Source organism: Loxodonta africana, chromosome 25 (genome assembly GCF_030014295.1).
Source record: "Loxodonta africana isolate mLoxAfr1 chromosome 25, mLoxAfr1.hap2, whole genome shotgun sequence".
Lineage (NCBI taxonomy): Eukaryota > Metazoa > Chordata > Mammalia > Proboscidea > Elephantidae > Loxodonta > Loxodonta africana.
The window spans coordinates 32,962,694-32,983,137 of record NC_087366.1 but is presented as its reverse complement, the minus strand read 5'-3'; the positions used below and the strand labels follow the sequence as shown (position 1 = coordinate 32,983,137).

The window sequence follows — 20,444 nt, the reverse complement described above, 5'->3', positions numbered from 1 at the left end:
GCCTGTCACCTAACTTCTCTGAACTTCATTTTTAAAACGAGAATAACAATAATAAAAATAATGACTAATCACTTTATATGCACCTGAAAGCTAGGCAATGAAAAAGGAAGACAGAAGAATTGGTATATTCAAATGGAGGTGTCAGTGAAGAATACCGACTATACCACAGACTGTCAGAAGAATGAACAAATCAGTCTTTGAAGAGATACAAGCAGAATGCCCCTTTGGAGTGAGGACGGCACTTTGGACACATCATCAGGAAAGAGCAAACCCACCAAAAAACCCAGTGCCGTCAAGTCGATGGAAAGAGCAATCGCTACAAAAGGACATCATATTTGGTAGAGTGGAGGGTCAGCGAAAATGAGGGAAATCCTCGATGAGACGGATGGACACAACAGCTGCAACAAGGGGCTTAAACACACCGAGGATCATGAGGGTAGCCCAGGACTGGGCGGCATTTCATTCATAAGGTTGCCAGGAGTCAGAGCGAACAAATAGCCACAGAGGCTGTAACTAAGGTATGGCAGGTAAGCCGTGTGCCCTGAGGACAGGTGCTAACGAACAGTTTCTATTGGCCATCACAGTTTCGAGAGATCATTCAGCAATTTAAAGCTAATTGCCACATGCCTATTGTTAAAAAAATAAAATAAAATTGTTAGGCCCCTGCAAAACAGGGTTGACTACGAGGATCAAGGAAACCCTGGTGGTGCAGTGGTTAAGTTCTATGGCGGCTAACCAAAAGGTCAGCAGTTCGAATCCACCAGGCACTCCTTGGAAACTCTACAGGGCAGTTCTACTCTGTCCTACAGGGTCGCTATGAGTTGGAATTGATTCGACAGCATTGGATTTGTTTTGTTTTGTTTTGTTTTTGGTTTACGGGGATCAAATTTACTCAACAAATGATCACTGAGCACTACTGCATGGGCCCCACCCCGGCAGGGACAGATTACCCAATAAGCAAGGTACTCACAGACTTACTTGTACTTACTTATTAATGTGCAGTGCACAATTTTACCTGTTTTTCACCACATCAAGTACGTGGTAAAATCCATGCGAAATTGTGCATGACAGGCCAGTAAATAAACACAAGTAAACCCATGCATGCCTGGCTTACTGGTTAATCTACCCCTGCACCTGAGGCACTGGGGTACAGCAAGGAGGAGACTGAGTACCCCCTCCCCACCTCAGAAGCTGGTGGTTTAACTTCCATCGTGTCTCCACGTTTGCATTGGGAAAGTGAGCACTGCTCTCATGACCCACGTGCCTGCTGTCCTATGCAGAAGAAGGAGATTAACAATGCAAGGCTTCCAAAGACCTTTAAATACCTCAGAAGTCTCTGGAATTAAACCATTCCCAGCACACTCCACCGGGGCTGTCTTCCCAAGGGACTGTGAGCCCCTGGAGGGCAGAGGCTAAGTCCACCTCATGTGGGCTTGCCAGGTGCCCAGCATGGAGGAGGGGCTCATTAAACGTTTGCTGAATGAAGTAATGAGTCCATGGCCCAGAAGATCCAGAAGTCATTTATATTCACTTCCCTATTACATTATATCATTTCTTTGCATTAATTTATTTCCCAATTTGCTCTGCTTATGCTAATATTAAGAGTTCCCTGAATTTCCTAAATAAATACCATCTGGGCCAGGATGGGAGTTAGCGAAGGAAATCAACACTGAATTGAAAATTAGCTGCAGAGGGGCTACAGGTGGATAACTGGGAATTCTCTATATTTATCGTTAATCACACTCATTACTTAGTCCATAAGAAAAGCCCCTGTGGTTCCCCAAAACTCCTCACTCTGTCTCTCAGGCACTCACTCCAGGTGTGGAAAGGGGGCCACAGCCCAGTGCTAAAGGCGTCCCAGCACACACCGGAGCTCAGTAATGAAGCAAGGGACCGCTTTCCCTTTCCAAGTCGTAGTCCTCTGAGTCATACGCCCTCTTCCTTCTCACAATGCTGTTCCCTTTATAGTTAGTAATTCTCAATGTGTAATCCCTGATGTCGGTGCAAATTAGCATGGCTGCTATAAACTAATCAGTATGTAAAATGAGCACGTCCCTCAGGGGAAGAATTAAAAACATGAGGATTAGACCGTTAGAACAGCACTCAGGGCCCACGGGGAACTCTGTGTGTCTGAGATCCCACACTCCCTCCCAGACCAAGGCCTCCTACAGACCAGTCAAGCAAACCCCCATCTGGGCCTGCCTGGCACTGGAAAAATCTGGCCTTTCCATTTTTGTCTTTTTCCATAAAAAATTTAAAGAAGGATAAAATCCATTTGTCAAATAAGATCCTACACCACTGAAAAAATTTCAGCTCCAAATTGCACAGGAGACAAATTCTCATTCCCGTGATCATGTTCATGACGTGACCGTTCCGACTGAATATTTCAGTTATTTTGAAAAAAGAATTAAACAGTCATCTGGGTATTAGTGGTTCCTGAGCCGGATTATTAGGGGAGCACTCCCTCCCCTACAGCAAGTCATCTGTGGCGGCCCGTGTGGTTTATACCAAGTTCCGGTACAGTACAGAGGGTCCCTTTTTCAGACAGCAATGTCAATCTTGTTGCGCCAGGAAAATTGCTGTTTTGTGCCACTGCTGGAGTCAGAAATTTTAATTGTGGAAAAGACCAGAAACGATGAAGTCTGATGTTCTCATTGTCACAGTCAGGAAAATGAGGCTGCAGGGGAGCTACCTCCATTCAGATGACTATCTGGAAAAAAAGTTGAGCATGGCTGTTCTGAATAGCTTTGCTCATCATTGTTCCCTATTGATAACTATTATGGGTTGAATTATGTCCCCCCAAAAAATGTGTGTATCAACTTGGCTGGGCCATAATTTCCAATATCGTGTGATTTTTCTACACGTTGTGTTAGTGAAACCCAAACCCATTGCCGTCAAGTGGATTCCAACTGATAGCGACCCTATAGGACAGAATAGAACTGCCCCCATAGAGTTTCCAAGGAGCATCTGGTGGATTTGAACTACTGACCTTTTCGTTAACAGCCTAGCACTTAACCACTACACCACCAGAGTTTCCTGTGTTAGTGAGGCAAGACTCAATCTACGAGATTGAATTGTGTCTTGAAGCAATCTCTTGAGATACAAAAGACAGAGTCAAGCAAAGAGACAGGGGGACCTCATACCACCAAGAAAGCAGTGCTAGGAGTAGAGTGTGTCATTTGGATCCCGGGTCCCTGTGTGGAGAAGCTCCTAGTCCGGGGGAAGATTGATGAGAAGGCCGACAGAGAGAGAAGGCCTTCCCCTGAAGCTGACACTCTGAATTTGGACTTTTAGCCTATTTTACTGTGAAGAAATACATTTCTCTTTGTTAAAGCCATCCGCTTGTGGTATTTCTGTTATAGCAGCACTAGATGACTAAGACAATAACCATCCAATCCAATTTATGTCACATGGCTTATGTATTTCCATCTCTCCCTGTTTGGGGAGATAGTGATTAAGAAGTCATTTGGAGCAGTCCTATAACCACTGAAGTCTATTTTAAATCTTTCTAATTCTTCCTTACACATATGACATGGGTCTAAAAAGGAAGGGGAATTGAGAAGTCACATTCCTCGGGAAAATGATTATTATTTTGTACAGTTCTTGTCTCCCCGCAAGAGGGACACATGAATATTTACTTGCTTTATAACAGACATGCCCTGTGCCACTTGGCCTCAGGATAGAATCTGAAAGAAGGGGATGGCATGGGAGAACTTTATTTGGAAGCTTTTATTTATAATCCACTTATTCTTAAAAAAGTTGAAGTGCCCTCTTTGACTCACTTCAACTTGGTTTTCTCCTCTTTTGCCTTCTCTGGGCTAGGCAACTGCAAAAGAGTACTGAGCAGCCAGTATTTCCAGGGGGCAAGAATAGGCCCATACTGTGCTAGCTCCCCCTTTTGGCTCCCCACTTCCGATTAAGGGCTCAGAAACATATCCTGGTACATTGACAATAATGATCATTTTTATGTCATACCACAGACATCCAGTTTTATGTCTCTGATAAAATGGGTCTATAAAAGTTATCTTCTGGTCTTAACAGTCTATCTTCACTCCAGTCTGTGAACTCGGAGCTGCCTGTCATTGAATTCTGTGCTGTGCTGGTCCCTACGTGACAATTAAATAGGAAGAAAGAATTACGTTTCACAGGGAACAGAGGAAGAACCAAGCAAGGAAAACAACTCAGTCGAGAAACACCAGGATGCTGTGCAGTGTTTATCTCTTCTGTTCCCGTCAGAAAGAAGGCATCTGAGCAGGGAATATTTGGACAAGCAAAGCAGAGCTCTGCCTCAACAAGCCCTGTTGGAAAACCGTTGCACACCTTCACTGTTAAGCTTAGTCATATTTTATTGATTCGTGTTTTAATTATCCACTGGGTCTTTGATAAAGGGCATTTTGCGCACACACACTCGCGCACATAGTGTGCACACATGTGCACACACACACAAATTAGGTTACAATTGTGACCAGTTTTAATGTAGACCTTGGTGAAGATCCAAAGGGAAAACACACAGGATGTACAGTTAGAGAAATGCAAAGTATTAATGAGAAAATTATAAGTCAAATGTGTTATGGTAGGCCACACCCTGCTCTTAGGAGAAAGGGGAAACTAACGCCTTTTGATGGAGGGAAAGAGCTGGCAGGAACAGCTCCTCTCTGTTCTCTCTGATTGCTGCTGTTATTCAGGTGAAGTTTTCCTGTCCCTCAGAATTAGAAGTCAGAGCTGATGCAAACAGGGCCTAAGTATGTTCTATTTTAAAGATCTAACCACTGAGTAGGCGCCCTACTCAGCAAGTTGCATAAGCAGCACTGCCACAAACATGTTCTCCACACCCATCTGGCCCCACTGGCCTTGTAGGAAGTGGAGTGTTCAAGGAGATGCTTTTTCTTCCCTCCCTCTGGGGGCAAGGAGTGAGTAAACATCTCCACTCCTACCAAGTGGGAAAAAAACCCAACAGAATCACCCTTAAAGGCTGGGATGCCCTGCAAGCAGGAAGACTGACATCTGACCATCTCACACAAATAGCTGTCTGAGTCTGAGCTCTTCTAAGAGCAGATTCTGAGACAAGGAACTGAGTGCAGGTTGTATTTAGGAGAAGTGATTTCCAGGGAACTGGAGGGAGAGTGTGGGAAGGAGGAAAAGCCAATAAAAGGTGAATTACTGAACTAGTCACCATATAGGCAACTGGGGCTCAATCTCCCTAGGAATCTTCTGGAAAAAAATGTATGGAGCATGCTTCAGAACTGTCCCCCAGAGACTGGGTAGACTGAGGCATTTATCCACCAACTTCCACCCCTACTGGTTGAGGTTTGTTCTCAGGGACATTATCCATCCCCCCTCCTTCCTCATACAGCTTCAGAGAAAGCCTTGTGCAGGTAAACTGAGATATTGGTTGGCTGCCTGAGGTGGAAAACCGCCAGTAAGCACAACACTGTCCACAGGTGTAGCTGAAATCAGAGGGAGGCCACAGGATTGTGACCCAGAGCACCAATCTTGTCTACCACAATACCTGCTTATGCAACTGACCTTCTGATATATCACTGCACCCCTTGAGCAAGGGAAAAGGAAGTGGAGAGACAAGGCACTTGGCCAGTGTTTTACCCACTGTCATCAAGTTGATTCTGACTCATAGCGACCCTATAGGACAGAGGAGAACTGTCCCATAGGGTTTCCTATGTAATCTTCATGGAAGCAGACTACCACATCTCTCTCCTGCAGAGTGGCTGATGGGCCAAACCAGCAACCTTTCAGTTAGCAGCCAAGCACTTAACCCCTGCTCCACCAGGACTCCTTTAGTCAGAGAAAGAGGTCTGTACTGTAACGGGGCAGACTGAATGCCCGCCTTCTGGTGTGGCAAATTTATTGTGTTTCCCATGGATCATGTGGGCATCACAAAAGTTATTGGGGCTTGATACGTCTTGCTGGCACCACCCTCCCCCAACAAGTGCACTCATTGGACAGGAGGACCTCCACAGAAAGAAGCTATGATCACATGGAAAGTGGTGGTTGCTGAGGTAGAACAGAAGAAGTTGTTCCTGATGCCCTGTGAAGAGCTCACACATGTGCTCCACAGGAGTAAGCAGGCAGACACTGCAGACAGAGGGCGTGGATGCCTTTCTTGGTCAGGGAGGCAGCGATGGCCAACAAGGAGAGGTTATAACATCTGGTTAACCTGAGAGATGCTGATCTTGGTACTCCCCTCCTCACCACCTTGAAAGAGGAAGGGAAAGGATCAAAAGGCTGGACAACACCCCCATATCCCAGACTAAGTTCCCCAGGTCACAAGTCTAGCTGGGGATGGGGGAAGCTTTGTATTGGATATATAATTTGAGTTTCAAACTAGACTGGACTGGGTGAAAAATAAATAACTGAAAATGACCAGAAATTTGTGTAATCTGCCCAAGATATCATAGAGAAATGGGAAAGGCAGATTCAACAAAGCAAAATGGAGACTAGAGAAAAAACAGCACCACTTTGTGTTTATATCCCCACTGAGTGGAAAGACCTCAATGAACCAGTTACATGATGGAGCAATGTAGAAAAAAAAAAAAGAAAGGCACTGGGTGGCCAAATACTTTGACTACCGGTACCTGCTATTGAAGAACACAGTTAACCCCTGATGGCAGCAGCTAAACTCTCGAGGCTGCTGACAAGACCTGAACAAATGAAAGAGTGCTATTCAAGAAGGGCTGATTCAAGGTGATGCTCAACATGAGTTCAGAGAATTAAACCGTGCTTTTACAAAAAAAAAAAAAATTTACAAGGCTGAATTAAAAACAGTGATTTTTAAGAACAAAGTGACAGTTTTTAAAAAAAAAAAAAAAGTACCTGACTATACCTTGGTGCTTACATTTTCTTCAGTCTTGTCCTAAACCAAATGTTCTTAACCTGGGATCCAAAGGTCCCTAAAGAGTGAATGGATAAGCCTCAAGGAATCCGTGAGTCTCCTGAAACTGCACGTGATGATTGGCATGTATGTACATACGGGATTTTGTGATAGATTCTCAAAGAAATACCTGATCTCAAAAAGGTTAAGAGGCATTTATTTGTGTTATTAATTGGTATGGAAAAATGTCTGTGTTAATACAGCTATTTTATTTACACAAGAAAAGTACACTTCATTCCAAAAGCAGAGGGAGCCCCTTCCTGGTAAGATTTCTGTTCCGGCTCTGGGCACCACTGTCCTCCTGGTGGCCTCTGTGAGAACTGCAGTAACAGCCTCCAAGCAACAGCTCATTTTAGGGGAGGCCTGAATTGACTTGACAGCAATGGGTTTTGGAGGGGGGCAGTCCAGATCATAGCGACCCTATAGGGATTGCTATGAGTCAGAATCGACTCGATGGCAATGGGTTTTTTTTTTGCAGTCCAGATCAGAGCCCTCGTGGTTCAGTGGTTAAGAGCTCAGGCTGCTAACCAAAAGGTTGGCAGTCTGAATCCACCAGCCACTCCTCAGTAACCTATTGTGGCAATTCTACCTTGTCCTATAGGGTCGCTATGGGAGTCAGAATCAACTCGACGACAATGGGTTGGGTTGGGTTTTGGCAGTCCAGATCAACCCCACTGATAACAAATGTCACAGGCTAAAATGGATAGTTGGAATAGGGGTGAGGTAATTCATGGGATTATAGTAATTCAAGGGGAGATAGTGTGACTGACGGGCAATGCTTCTCAAGGATGGTGCCTTAGCTAAGTCTTGAGGAATAAAGAAGAGTTTGGTGACAACAGTGGAGCAGGACTTCCAAAGCATGGGCAAGATCATCAGAAATTAGAAAAATTCCGAGCACCCAGGCAACTTCTAATACTTCAGTATGTCAGAGAGAAGGTGGCGATGGCTAAATTCTGGGCAGCTGGCAGGGGCTGGATCACGAAGGCTCTGAATGTCATGCTAAGCAGCATGGACTTTATCCTGAAAACAACAGAACGACTGAACTGGACATGATATTTCCATCTTGTAGACACTGTAGAACATGTGTGAGATGGCATAATAGTGGCATTGGGAATACCAATAAGGAGGCCACTTCAATGATTCAGATTAGAATTTTTAAAGACCAGAACTGAGGCTTTGACATGGGGGTAAGAAGTGGGTGGGAATGAGAGAGAGGAAAACAATTGAATCTACAGGACATGGTGACCAAGGGACGTGGAGAGTAAGTAAAAGGGAAAAGCCAAAGATGTCTCTCATTCTGGCTTAGGTAACCAGGTGGTATAATTCACTGAAATTGGGAATACTGGAGAAAGAGCTCCCTGGGGAGGAAGGTAGGAAATTTAGCTTTGGACATACGAGCACCTATGGATCAGGTAAGGGAGATGTTTAAGTGAAAGTGGCTGTGGGTTGCAACTCTGGAAAGAGATCAGAGCTAGTGATATAAATTCAGGGGAAATTAGCACATAAATGGAAACCCTGGTGGCATAGCGGTTAAGGGTTAAGAGCTATGGCTGCTAACCAAAAAGGTCAGCAGTTTGAATCCACCAGGTGCTCCTTGGAAACTCTGTGGGGCAGTTCTACTGTACCTAAGTAAAGCAGTGTTTGAGATTACCCAGAAAGAGTATACAGTGAGAAGAGAAAGCGGTCTAAAACAGAAGATGGAGGAACATCAATATTAAGAAGACATCAAGAGGAACAAGAGCTCAGAAAGATTAAGAATAGTCAGAATGTTAGCAAGAAGACCAAGAAAGTGTGGAATCATGAAAGCCAAGGGGAGAGGGTTTTAAGAATTAATTTGGTCAAAAGTTCTAGACACTGCAGTGAAATAGAGTAGAATAAGAATTGAAACTGTCTTTAAATTTAACGATAGAAAATTATTGTTGACTTTGGGAGACATTTGGGGAATGAGATAGAAATCATACCACAGTGGCTTCAGAAAGTGAATGGGAAATAAAAACATGGTGTACAGATAGCACCCGGGAGGAAAAAGGGGAACAAATAATAGCTAATACGCAAAAGGAGAAAGAATAATAACTAATATGCAACCCAATAGTTTATATTGGCTTAATAAGTATTTAATAAAGATCTATACTTTTATAGGGAACATATTAGGCTGAACCAAACCAAAGTGCTATTTTTACAGGTCACAAACAGTCAAATATGAGAAACTTCATATGGCTTAGCTTAATATAATTGAGAATACTTTTTTTTTTCAGTTAATCATGTTCATGAGAAACTTAGCCAAGATCATAAGAAAAGCACTGCTCTCCATCCAAATCACATGTAGGGGTAAAGAGACATTAGCAGGAAGCCTTTACAGGCTCAGACTTAGAAAGCCAGCAGGTGTGCTAGTACACAGCCTGCTAGTTCAGACCAGGGGCTCTGGAGCTTTACAGCCTGGGTTTAGACCCTGGCTTAGCGGCTCAGTGTGGTTGGGGCAAGTCACTTACCCTTTCCTGGCCTTAAATATAGCTGTTGTCTTAGTCATGTTAGTGCTGCTATAACAGAAATACCACAAGTAGATGGCTTTAACAAAGAGAAGTTTATTTCCTCACAACAAAGTAGGCTAAAAGTCCAAATTCAAGGCATCAGCTCCAAAGGAAGGCTTTCTCTCTCTGTCGGCCTTCTCATCAATCTTCCCCCAGGGCTAGGAGCTTCTCCACACAGGGACCCCAGGTCCAAAAGATGCACTCTGCTCCCGGCACTGCTTTCTTGGTAGCACGAGGACCCCCTCTCTGCTTGCTTCCCTTTCCTTTTTATCTCTTGAGAGCTAAAAGGTTGTGTAGGCGACACCTCAGGGAAACTCCCTTTATACTGGATCAGGTATGCAACCTGGGTAAGGGTGTTAAAATCCCACCCTAATCCTCTTTAACATGAAATTATAACCACAAAATGGAGGACAACCATATAATACTGGGAATCATGGCCTAACCAAGTTGACACATATTCTGGGGGGACACGATTCAATCCCTGACAGCTACTGATATAAACTTATAGACATACATGATATCAATATTGATACAGGTATAAAACTCATTGCCATTGAGTCAATTCCAACTCATAGTGACCCTATAGGACAGAGTAGAATGGCCCCATAGGGTTTCCAAGGAGCAGCTGGTGGATTCAAATTGCTGACGTTTTGGTTATAGATGGATATATAGACACAGATGATACAGATGTGGATATCAATATCTATATTGATATAGATGTCAATATGTAAAATAATACTACCCCCTAGAATTATCATAAAGATTAAAGATTAAATTAGTTACTTCTTTAAGCACTTAAAACTGTTTCGCAAGTGTTTGTTAAATAAATAAAAACAATAATTGATAAATGTTAAAAACAATCCAAGACTGGCATGGAGGACAAAAAATAATCCCAAAGATAAAAAAGGAAGAATTAAGTCAAGTTGGGAAGAGCCTCATGCGAGAAAGGGAGAGGAGTTGAGGTGACATCTCAACGTCAGATGAGAAGAGAACAGAAATGGGGAGGTGGAAATCACACGATATTTAAGAGGCACACGTGAACATCCTTTTAACAAACATTTATCAGGAAGCACCCACCAGGTGCCAGGCACTCTACCAGCAACACCGCAAGGCAAGCACGTAATAAAATAATTGACTTCGTTGCTCAGACAGGCTGTAGGGAGGCACCAAAACAAACTGATGGTATAGTGCCTGCACACTTAATAGGAACAGGCCAGAAAATGCTGTGATTCTCAGGGCCGAATGGAAGTCAGAAATGCAATGTAACTGCTGTAGCCATGTTTATACCTGAATACACCTGCACTGGGAGTAGGCTAACAGCATTCATAAAAAATCTGTTCCCTCACTCACAAGCCTTCAGCAGGAGAGCTGAAACAAACTGGTAGATTAGAGCATCGGTTCTCAGCCAAGGCTGCCCATGAGAATCACCTGGGTGGAGCCTGGGCAGCTGTGGTTTTAAAAGCTCTCCAGGTGATTCAAATGTGCAGCCAAGCTCAAGAGACACTGGACTAGAGATATAAACTATTGCTCTGTCTACAGGAACGATCCCAGGAGGCCCTGGAGCAGAAAAAACAACAAAAGTTGCTCAGGAGCAGAAGGTAGAGTAACAGGACATATTTTCATCTCTCAGTTAAGAAAAGACCATCTGTGGATCTTACAGGTTGAAAACACAATTACAGGAGACCAGGCTGCCCCTCAGTGACAGGATAATATCTGTATGCCTATGAGGAAGACCAGTTAATACAACTATTATTCAAATTTACACCCCAACCACTAAGGCCAAAGATGAAGAAATTGAAGATTTTTATCAGCCTCTGCAGTCTGAAACTGATAGAACACGCAATCAGGAGGCATTGATAATTACTAGTGATTGGAATGCGAAAGTTGGAAACAAAAAAGAAGGGTCGGTAGTTGGAAAATATGGCCTTGGTGATACAATGATGCCGGAGATCAAATGATTGATTTTTGCAAGACCAATGACTTCCTCATTGCAAATACCTTTTTTCACCAACATAAACGGTGGCTATACACATGGACCTTGCCAGATGGAATACGCAGGAATCAAATCAACTACATCTGTGGATAGAGACAATGAAAAAGCTCAATATCATCAGTCAGAACAAGGCCAGGGGCCGACTGTGAAAATAGACCATCAACTGCTCATATGCAAGTTCAAACCGAAACTGAAGAAAATCAGAGCAAGTCCTTGAGAGCCAAATTATGACCTTGAGTATATCCCACCTGAATTTAGAGACCATCTGAAGAATAGATTTGACGCATTGAACACTAGTGACTGAAGACCAGACGAGTTGTGGAATGACATCAAGGACATCATCCATGAAGAAAGCAAGAGGTCATTGAAAAGACAGGAAAGAAAGAAAAGACCAAGATGGATGTCAGAGGAGGCTCTGAAACTTGCTCTCGAATGTCAAACAGCTAAAGCAAAAGGAAGAATTGATGAAGTAAAAGAACTGAACAGAAGGTTTCAAAGGGTGGCTCAAGAAGACAAAGTAAAGTATTATAATGACATGTGCAAAAAGCTGGAGATGGAAAACCAAAAGAGAAGGACACGCTCGGTGTTTCTTAAGCTAAAAGAGCTGAAGAAAAAATTCAAGCCTCCAGCTACAGTAGTGAAGGATTCCATGGGGGAACTATTAAACGACACAGGAAGCATCAAAAGAAGATGGAAGGAAAACACAGAGTCATTATACCAAAAGAATTAGTCGATATTCAACCATTTTAAGAGGTAGCATATGATCAGGAACCAATGGTACTGAAGGAAGAAGTCCAAGCTGCACTGAAGACAGTGGCGAAAAACAAGGCTCCAGGAATTGACAGAATATCAGTTGAGATGTTTCAACAAACAGACGCAGTGCTGGAAGTGCTCACTTGTCTATGCCAAAAAATTTGGAAGACAGCTTCCTGGCCAACTGACTGGAAGAGATCCATATGTATGCCTATTTCCAAAAAAAGGTGATCCAACTGAATGCAGAAATTATAGAACAATATCATTAATATCACACACAAGTAAAATTTTGCTGAAGATCATTCAAAAGTGGCTGCAGCAGTAAATCAACAGGGAACTGCCAGAAATTCAGGCCGGATTCAGAAGAGGCCACAGAATCAAATATATCATTGCTGATGTCTGATGGATCCTGGCTGAAAGCAGAGAATGCCAGAAGGATCTTTACCAGTGTTTTTATTGACCATCCAAAGGCATTCAACTGTGTGGATCATAACAAATTATGGATAACATTGTGAAGAATGGGAATTCCAGAACACTTAATTGTGCTCATGAGGAACCTGTACACAGATCAAGAGGCAGTTGTTTGGACAGAACAAGGGGATACTGAGTGGTTTAGAGTCAGGAAAGGTGTGTGTTAGGGTTGTATCCTTCCACCATACCTATTCAATTCTATGCTGAGAAAATAATCCAAGAAGCTGGACTATATGAAGAAAAATGGGCATCAGGATTAGAGGAAGACTCATTAACAACCTGCTTTATGCAGATGACACAACCTTGCTTGCTGAAAGTGAAGAGGACTTGAAGCACTTACTAATGAAGATCAAAGACTACAGCCTTGAGTATGGATTACACCTCAACATAAAACAAAAATCCTCACAATTGGACCAGTAAGCCACATCATGATAAACGGAGAAAAGGCTGCATTTGCCAAGGATTTCATTTTACTTGGATCCAAAATCAACACCCATGGAAGCAGTAGTCAAGAAATCAAAAGACGCATCCCATTGGGCAAATCTCCTGCAAAAAACCTCTTTAAAGTGTTGAAAAGCAAAGATGTCACCTTGAAGACTAAAGTATGCCCAACCCAATCCATGGTATTTTCAATTGCATCATATACATGTAAAAGCTGACAATGAATAAGGAAGGCCGAAGAAGAATTGATGCCTTTGAATTCGGGTGTTAGTGAAGAATATTGAATATACCATGAACTGCCAGAAGAACAAACAAATCTGTCTTGGAAGAAGTACAACCAGAATGCTCCTTAGAAGCAAAGATGGCGAGACTGCGTCTTACATACTTTAGACATGTCGTCAGGAGGGATCAGTCCCTAGAGAAGGACATCACGCTTTGTAAAGCACGGGGTCAGCAGAAAAGAGGAAGACCCTTAAAGAGACAGATTGACAAAGTGGCTGCAACAATGGGCTCAAGCATAACAAGGATTGTAAGGATAGCGCAGGACTGGGCAGTGTTTCGTTCTGTGGTACATAGGGTCGCTATGAGTTGGAACCGACTCAACAGCACCTAACAACAACAGGCTGCCCTTGACATGAGGAAATCCACCCCCACCTTCTCTCCAAAGGAAGCTTAATCCTCAGGCTGTGGTTTGTAGAGGGTCTCTCCTGGACACTGCTGCGTGTCAATTAGCAGAAAGGGCCTGCTGAGGAAGCATGACCCACACCAGTTTCCTCACTCCGGAAGGAACCCCTGCCTGGCCAAGCAACAAAGGGGCAGTTAAAGGCCTCTTCAGCTAAGCCCCTCTCAGCTCTTTGCAAAAAGGGAGCTGGTAAAAAAGGAAGAAACATGAGTGGAAAGTGGTGGCCACCGTAGTACTTACTTCTGAGTGGCCCAGCTCAAGGTAGCCTGAACCTGTGCTCCCAATTGGTTCAGGACTCTGCTGAGCGCTGGCTGCTGGGAAGGAAGCTGAAACTGCAGGGTGCTTTTCTCCTTCTCCAGGTCTTCTAATCTTTGTTTCAACTTCTCAGCTAGAAATCCAAAAGAATGTGAGAGAAAAAGAACCATGAAACTCAAAATAGATAATCTGGAGTCTCTTAGCTCCACTCCTCATTCACCTTTACGTTAATGATATAACACAAAGGTGATGGGTTTCTAGGCCAGCACCTTCATCTCTCAATTGATGGTTTTAAGAATCTTCTGCCTTTTCACCAACAGTATGGCCCTCCTACCTTTCATACTTCTCTCAGAGGTTATAGTTTATGACCATCACACAGAGGAATACTTAATATTAATTATTTTTAAGACCATGGTGATCATTTGGGAGAAAATCTGCTAATTTTGGTGGATGATATATTATCAGTTGGAAAAAAACCACCACCCAAGGGTTCATTTGAAGAACATTTCATCACTACGACATGAACGAACATTGAAAACATTATACCGAGTGAAATAAGTCAGACACAAAAGGGCAAATATTGGATGACCTCCCTTATATGAAGTATCTAGAATAGGTAAATGCATAGAGACAAGAAGTAGATCAGTTGTCACTAGGGGCTGGAGCTTGGCTGCTACCCAAAAGGTCAACAGCTCGAATACACCACCCACTCCTTTGAAACCTTATGGGGGGTTCTACTCTGTCCTACACAGTCGTTTTGAGTCAGAATCAACTTGATGGCAATGGGTGGTGGTGGTAGGGGCTGGAGAGAGGGGAGAATGAGGAGTTATTGCTTAATAGGTACTAAGTTTTCTGTTTTGGGTGATAAAATTTTAGAAATAGTTGTGATGGATGTACAACACAGAGAACGTAATTAATGTCACTAAATTGTACACCTAAAATGATTAAAATGGCACATTTTGTGTTATATTTATTTTACCAGAATAAAATTAAAAAACAAAAAAGAATATTTCCTCAAAGGCTGTATATCAAGATGAAGCAGACATAGTTACAAAAGTCATAGAAACAATTGTTCAAGTTCTATCATGCTACAGATGACCAGAAACCCACTTCTGCAGTAAAGTAGGAAGACTTAGGTCTCCTAGGACAGGGTATAAACACAGAATCACTATAAAACAACTTTTCCTTACAGAATTAACTGCAGAAATTGAAATTCCCTCAGATGAGAACTCATCATAATGCTGTCATAATCGAATACCTAAAGAATAGGAAAGTTTCCCATAAAGCTATTTTTACAGAAAGGTAAGGACTGGGTTTAGAGATCTTATTCAGAGGTTGCATTGCAGTGGGCAAACTGGCTGCAAAAGACCTCTTTAAAGTATTGAAAAGCAAGGATGTCACCTTGAGGACTAAGGTGCACCTGGCTCAAGCCATGGTGTTTTCAGTCGCCTCACACATGTGAAAGCTGGACAATGAATAAGGAAGACAGAAGAACTGATGCCTTTGAGTCGTGGTGTTGGAGCAGAATATTGAATATGTCATGGACTGCCAAAAGAATGAACAAATCTGTCTTGGAAGTATAACCAGAATGCTCCTTAGAAGCAAGGATGGCAAGACTAGGTCTCACATACTTTGGACATGTCATCAGTTCCTGGAGAAGGACATCATGCTTGGTAAAGGGTCAGCAAAAAAGAGGAAGACCCTCAATGAGATGGACTGACACTGTGGCTGCAACAACGGGTTGAAGCATAGCAACAATTATGAGGATGGCAGAGGACCAGGCAGTGTTTCATTCTGTTGTGCACAGGATCACTATGAGTCAGAACCGACTCCACGGCACCTAACAAGAACACTCCAGAGAGCTTCCCTCCCGGTGGTCCTGGCTAGGCTGGTGTGCTCCTAGTGTGTGTGGGGACTGTAATCCCACTTACCCCTGGCAGTAGGTGGTCCTGAGGCAGCAGCCTAAGCTCCTAAGTATTGCTTGCAAATATATCCTTTTCTAAGTATGCCATGAAAACTAAATGTTCTGGTGACCCTATCTTAGATCACAAAACTCCTTTACATTCCTATGGCCCTGCAGGCCATTTTCCAAATAGGCCATTTCTTTAAGACTTAATTTTAAATTAAAACGCTGTTTTCACAAGCTTATCATTTTGAACAAAATGCTTTGAACAAACCCTTTTCTAATATACCATCCGAGAGTTAACACTGTTTGTCGATATGACAAATCTAAAGTGGCCTCAGCCCTGGTGCTGGCCCATTCCCAAGGAGGAAACATGGGCAGATGAAAGACGGCCCCAGGTTTCTGGAGCAGCAAACCTGTGTGTCTGGAGATGGCAAGTGAAAGCCTTCCCATAAATTTTCCATATGTACTAGGAACCAATAGCCAGAAATTTATTAAGAAAATTTACCTAGAATTCATCCTAACTATACAGAAAAGATTATCTACTTAACTGTTCAATACCAGCCCACAATAACTACCAGGGCTCTCAATTTATGCTGCCTTCTTCAGAAGTTATAGCTAAGGTTAATTGAGACACCACACTTAAAATACACAGTGGACTCTGGTCTGACAAACCTCCTATGATAACATTAAAATGTACCTGTTCCTTAACAACAAACTTTAGTCTTTTTTAACACATTATGATTTATTCCTTAATACTTTGTTGCTGTATAAAATTAAAGCATTGGCAAAAAAAAGCAATAAAGTTCTTACCTTATATGCTCTAAAATAACACATTAAGATGTCATAATGTAATGGTAAAGATGTGACAAGATGCTATCACATAGAGGTGAGGAAAAAATCTGAGTCTGTACTGCAAACTCTACCATTTTTAGCTGTTTGATCTCCAAGTTACTTAACCTTTCTAAGCTTCAGCTTCCCAGTGTGTAAAAATGGGGTTAATAATAGCATCCACATCATAGAGTTTTTGAGGATTAAATGAGATAATCTATGTAGAGCACGTAGGACCACTTATTAAGTATCCAAAAGGACCGGCTCTTTGTAGTAGTAGTAGTACCGGTATTAATTACTGGCCTGAGAGTGTTCACAATAAATTTTAAACCCCAGCCTGGTCTCCTTCTGCCTACACCATGTCCTAAACTATACCCTCCCATTGCCAGATAAGAAGTCCTCAGAGAATGCAAGCTGACCCTTCAAAATAAAACACTCGAAATGGTAAAACCCACCCACTGCCATCAAGGTGATTCCGGCTCATGGCGACCCTAGAGGACAGAGTAGAACTAATGCCCCATAGGGTTTCCAAGACTGTAAATCATTACAGGAGCCAACTGCCACATCTTTCTCTCATGGAGCGGCTGGGGGGTTCAAACCACTGGCTTTTTAGTTAGCAGCTGAGTGCTTAACCACTGCACCATCAGTGCTCCTCTAAAATGGTAAATCAGGGGCCAGAAATCACATTCACAGTGAATTCCAAAAGAAAACACAAATTATCTCAGGAAATACCATAATCAGCTCTGTTCTATGTGGCTACTCTCCTTCGCAAATGTGACTATCTAAAGTTATTTTTTCTTTTATTATTTAAAAAGCCCACCAGAAAAGTCACCAGCAATTTTAGTGCTTCAATCATTCTCTCTAATCTCTAAATTATCTCTTATTCCAGCATCTCTTGACTATTAGGTCCTAGGGACTTCCACTACAACGTGCACCATCAGCTCTGGCTGGTTTCAGGGTTTAGTCTATTCCACTTACAACCTGTAGGCAGATGATACAACCTTGCTTGCTGAAAACGAAGAGGACTTGAAGCACTGATGAAGATCAGAGACCACAGCCTTCGGTATGGATTACACCTCAGCACAAAGAAAACAAAAATCCTTACAACTGAACCAATAAGTGACATCATGATAAACAGAGAAAAGATTGACGTCATCAAGGATTTCATTTCACTTGGATCCACAATCAACACCCATGGAAGTAGCAGTCAAGAAATCAAACAGTGCATTGCATTGGGCAAATCTGCTGCAAAAGATGTCTTCAAAGTGTTAAAAAGCAAAGATGGAAACCCTGGTGGTGGAGTGGTTAAGAACTACGGCTGCTAATCAAAAGGTCAGCAGTTCGAACCCACCAGGCACTCCTTGGAAACTCTATGGGGCAGTTCTAGTCTGTCCTATAGGGTCGCTATGAGTCAGAATTGACTCGACGGCAACGGGTTTGGTTTTTTTTGGTTACCTTGAAGACTATGGTGTGCCTGACCCAAGCCATGGTGTTTTCAATCGCCTCCTACGCATGTGAAAGCTAGGCAATGAATAAGGAAGACTGAAGAAGAATTGATGCCTCTGAATTATGATGTTGGCAAAGAATATTGAATATACCACAGACTGCCAAAAGAACAAACAAATCTGTCTCGGAAGAAGTACAACCAGAATGCCCCTTAGAAGCCATAATGGTAAGACTATGTCTCACATACTTTGGACATGTTATCAGAAGGGATCAGTCCCTGGAGAAGGACATCATGCTTGGTAGAGGGTCAGCAAAAAAGAGGAAGACCCTCAACAAGACAGACTAACACAGTGGCTGCAACAATGGGCTCAAGCATAACAATGATCATGAGAATGGCGCAGGACCTGGAGGCGTTTCATTCTGTTGTACCTAGGGTCGCTATGAGTCAGAACCAACTGCACGGCAACTAACAACAGCAACTATCCCATTTGTACAAAAGACCACGAAACTCTTTGCTGAACTAGAAATTAAAAGAAAAGAAAGAGAAGCCACAGAGATGTATGAAAGGAAGTGACAAATGGAAGAATAGACTGAAGCCCAAGACAAAGGCAAACACAAAAGGGAGTGGTAGAAAAAGTTTGAGGAAAGTCAAGATAGTCAGGTGAATAGCTGGTGAAATTCTCAAGCAAACACATAGGAAAAGAAACAGTAGAAAATTTGGACCTTCTTGAGACCACTGAAAGTAAAAATGGAGGAACGTGAGTGACCATCTGGGGTCACAGCCACAGAACCTCTCTCCGACTGCCTCCCCTCCTGCTTTGCAGGAGTCATTCTTTCTTCCCACCCCTACCCCCACATACAGTAGTAATATTTGCTTTTTTGTCCATTTTGTTTCAACACAGTTTAATATCAATCAGAGTAATTCTTTGGTACATTGACATGGGGGGCTTGATTTTAAAAAAAGACCTTCCCCACCTCCTACCCCCAGGGCAACCAGGATTAGAAGGTGCCACCACTGGTGCTTCTTCTGTCCCCACAGCCTGTAACTCAATGTTTTGTACTAAATTGTGATGGTTAGAAACTTCAGGAATAGTTCATAAAAATCATCCAATTAAACATGTTGCTTTAAGAAAAAAAGGATGAATCCACTTTCCTGCCTCATCTCTCATACTCCTTCCATCATTTCTACATACTGCTGACAGAGCGGCCTTCCTAGAGTCTCTAAAAAAAAAAAAAATTACACCCTTATTCACTTATCAGATATTCCAGGAAGAGGGAACTCCCAGCCGGTGCAAAAGCCCTGAGGTGGATGTGCATTTCACGATTAAACAACACTTGTCTGTGGGGTGGACAAGGACAAGAGTAGAAGGAGATGAGGGGAGAGAGGTTCTAAGGTAAGCTTGATCATCACTGTCTAGAGCCATTGTAAGGACTTTGCTATTTACTCTGAGGGAGATGAGAGCCACATTTTGGGTTTTGAGCAGAGTGCAAGGACTTGTGTTAGAACAGGATCACTCTGGCTGCTGTGCTAAGACTAGGTGTAAAGGGCAGAGCCCCCAGACCAGTCACAAGGTTATTACTATCATCTAGTCAACATCTAATGGTGGCCAGGACATAGAAGTAAAAGTAGAGGTAGTGAAAAGTGATGGAATTCTGGATATATTTAGAAGAGAAAGCCAACGATATTTTCCGACCATTTGGATGCAGAAAACAAGAGAAGCAAATAAAAATCAAGGGTAACTACAATGTCTTTTGCCTGAGCAACCTGAAGGATGAAGTTACCTTTATCTGAGATGGAGGAATCGGCTGTTCCCTCTGCCAGAAATGTCTCTCTCCACATCTCCCCTGGCTAATCCTACTCACCCTTCAGATGACAGCAGAGGAGTCTCCTCCACATGGAGGCCTTCCTTGGCCCCCGCCCACCCCATCAGGTAGGCTCCTGGTCTACATTCTCCCTAGCACATTCCATACTTGCCTTTCACAAGGCTCATCACACCTGCCTTTACTTGTGTCTCATGCATCCATGAGACATTTTGTAAATGTCTCCCCCTGCCCCAGTAGCACATGTGCCCATGAGAGAGGAATCACATCTACCACAGTGATCACTGTTTAACCTGCACCTGGGACACTGCCTGACCCAGAATAAGTGCTGCAAAAAATGTGCTCAATTAAACTAGATTTCCTTGTTTTGTGTATTGTGTTATATATTTTTCATAAGCCACTCTAAATCCTTTTCACTGGTAACTAAGTGAATA

At 42.8% G+C, this 20,444-nt stretch overlaps 1 protein-coding gene across 14 annotated transcripts in view; it reads right to left on the bottom strand.

Annotated features, from left to right (window-relative positions):
* Positions 1-20,444, bottom strand: part of DISC1 (DISC1 scaffold protein) — a 419,870-nt gene that overhangs the window by 272,008 nt on the left and 127,418 nt on the right. For all 14 annotated transcript variants that reach the window (XR_010319406.1, XR_010319407.1, XR_010319408.1 and 11 more), the window contains one exon: positions 13,995-14,142. Coding sequence is in view for 11 of the 14 variants with exons in the window: in XM_064276664.1 (XP_064132734.1) it covers positions 13,995-14,142 (148 nt within the window). In the remaining 3 variants the exon portion in view is untranslated. The remainder of the gene's footprint in view (positions 1-13,994; positions 14,143-20,444) is intronic.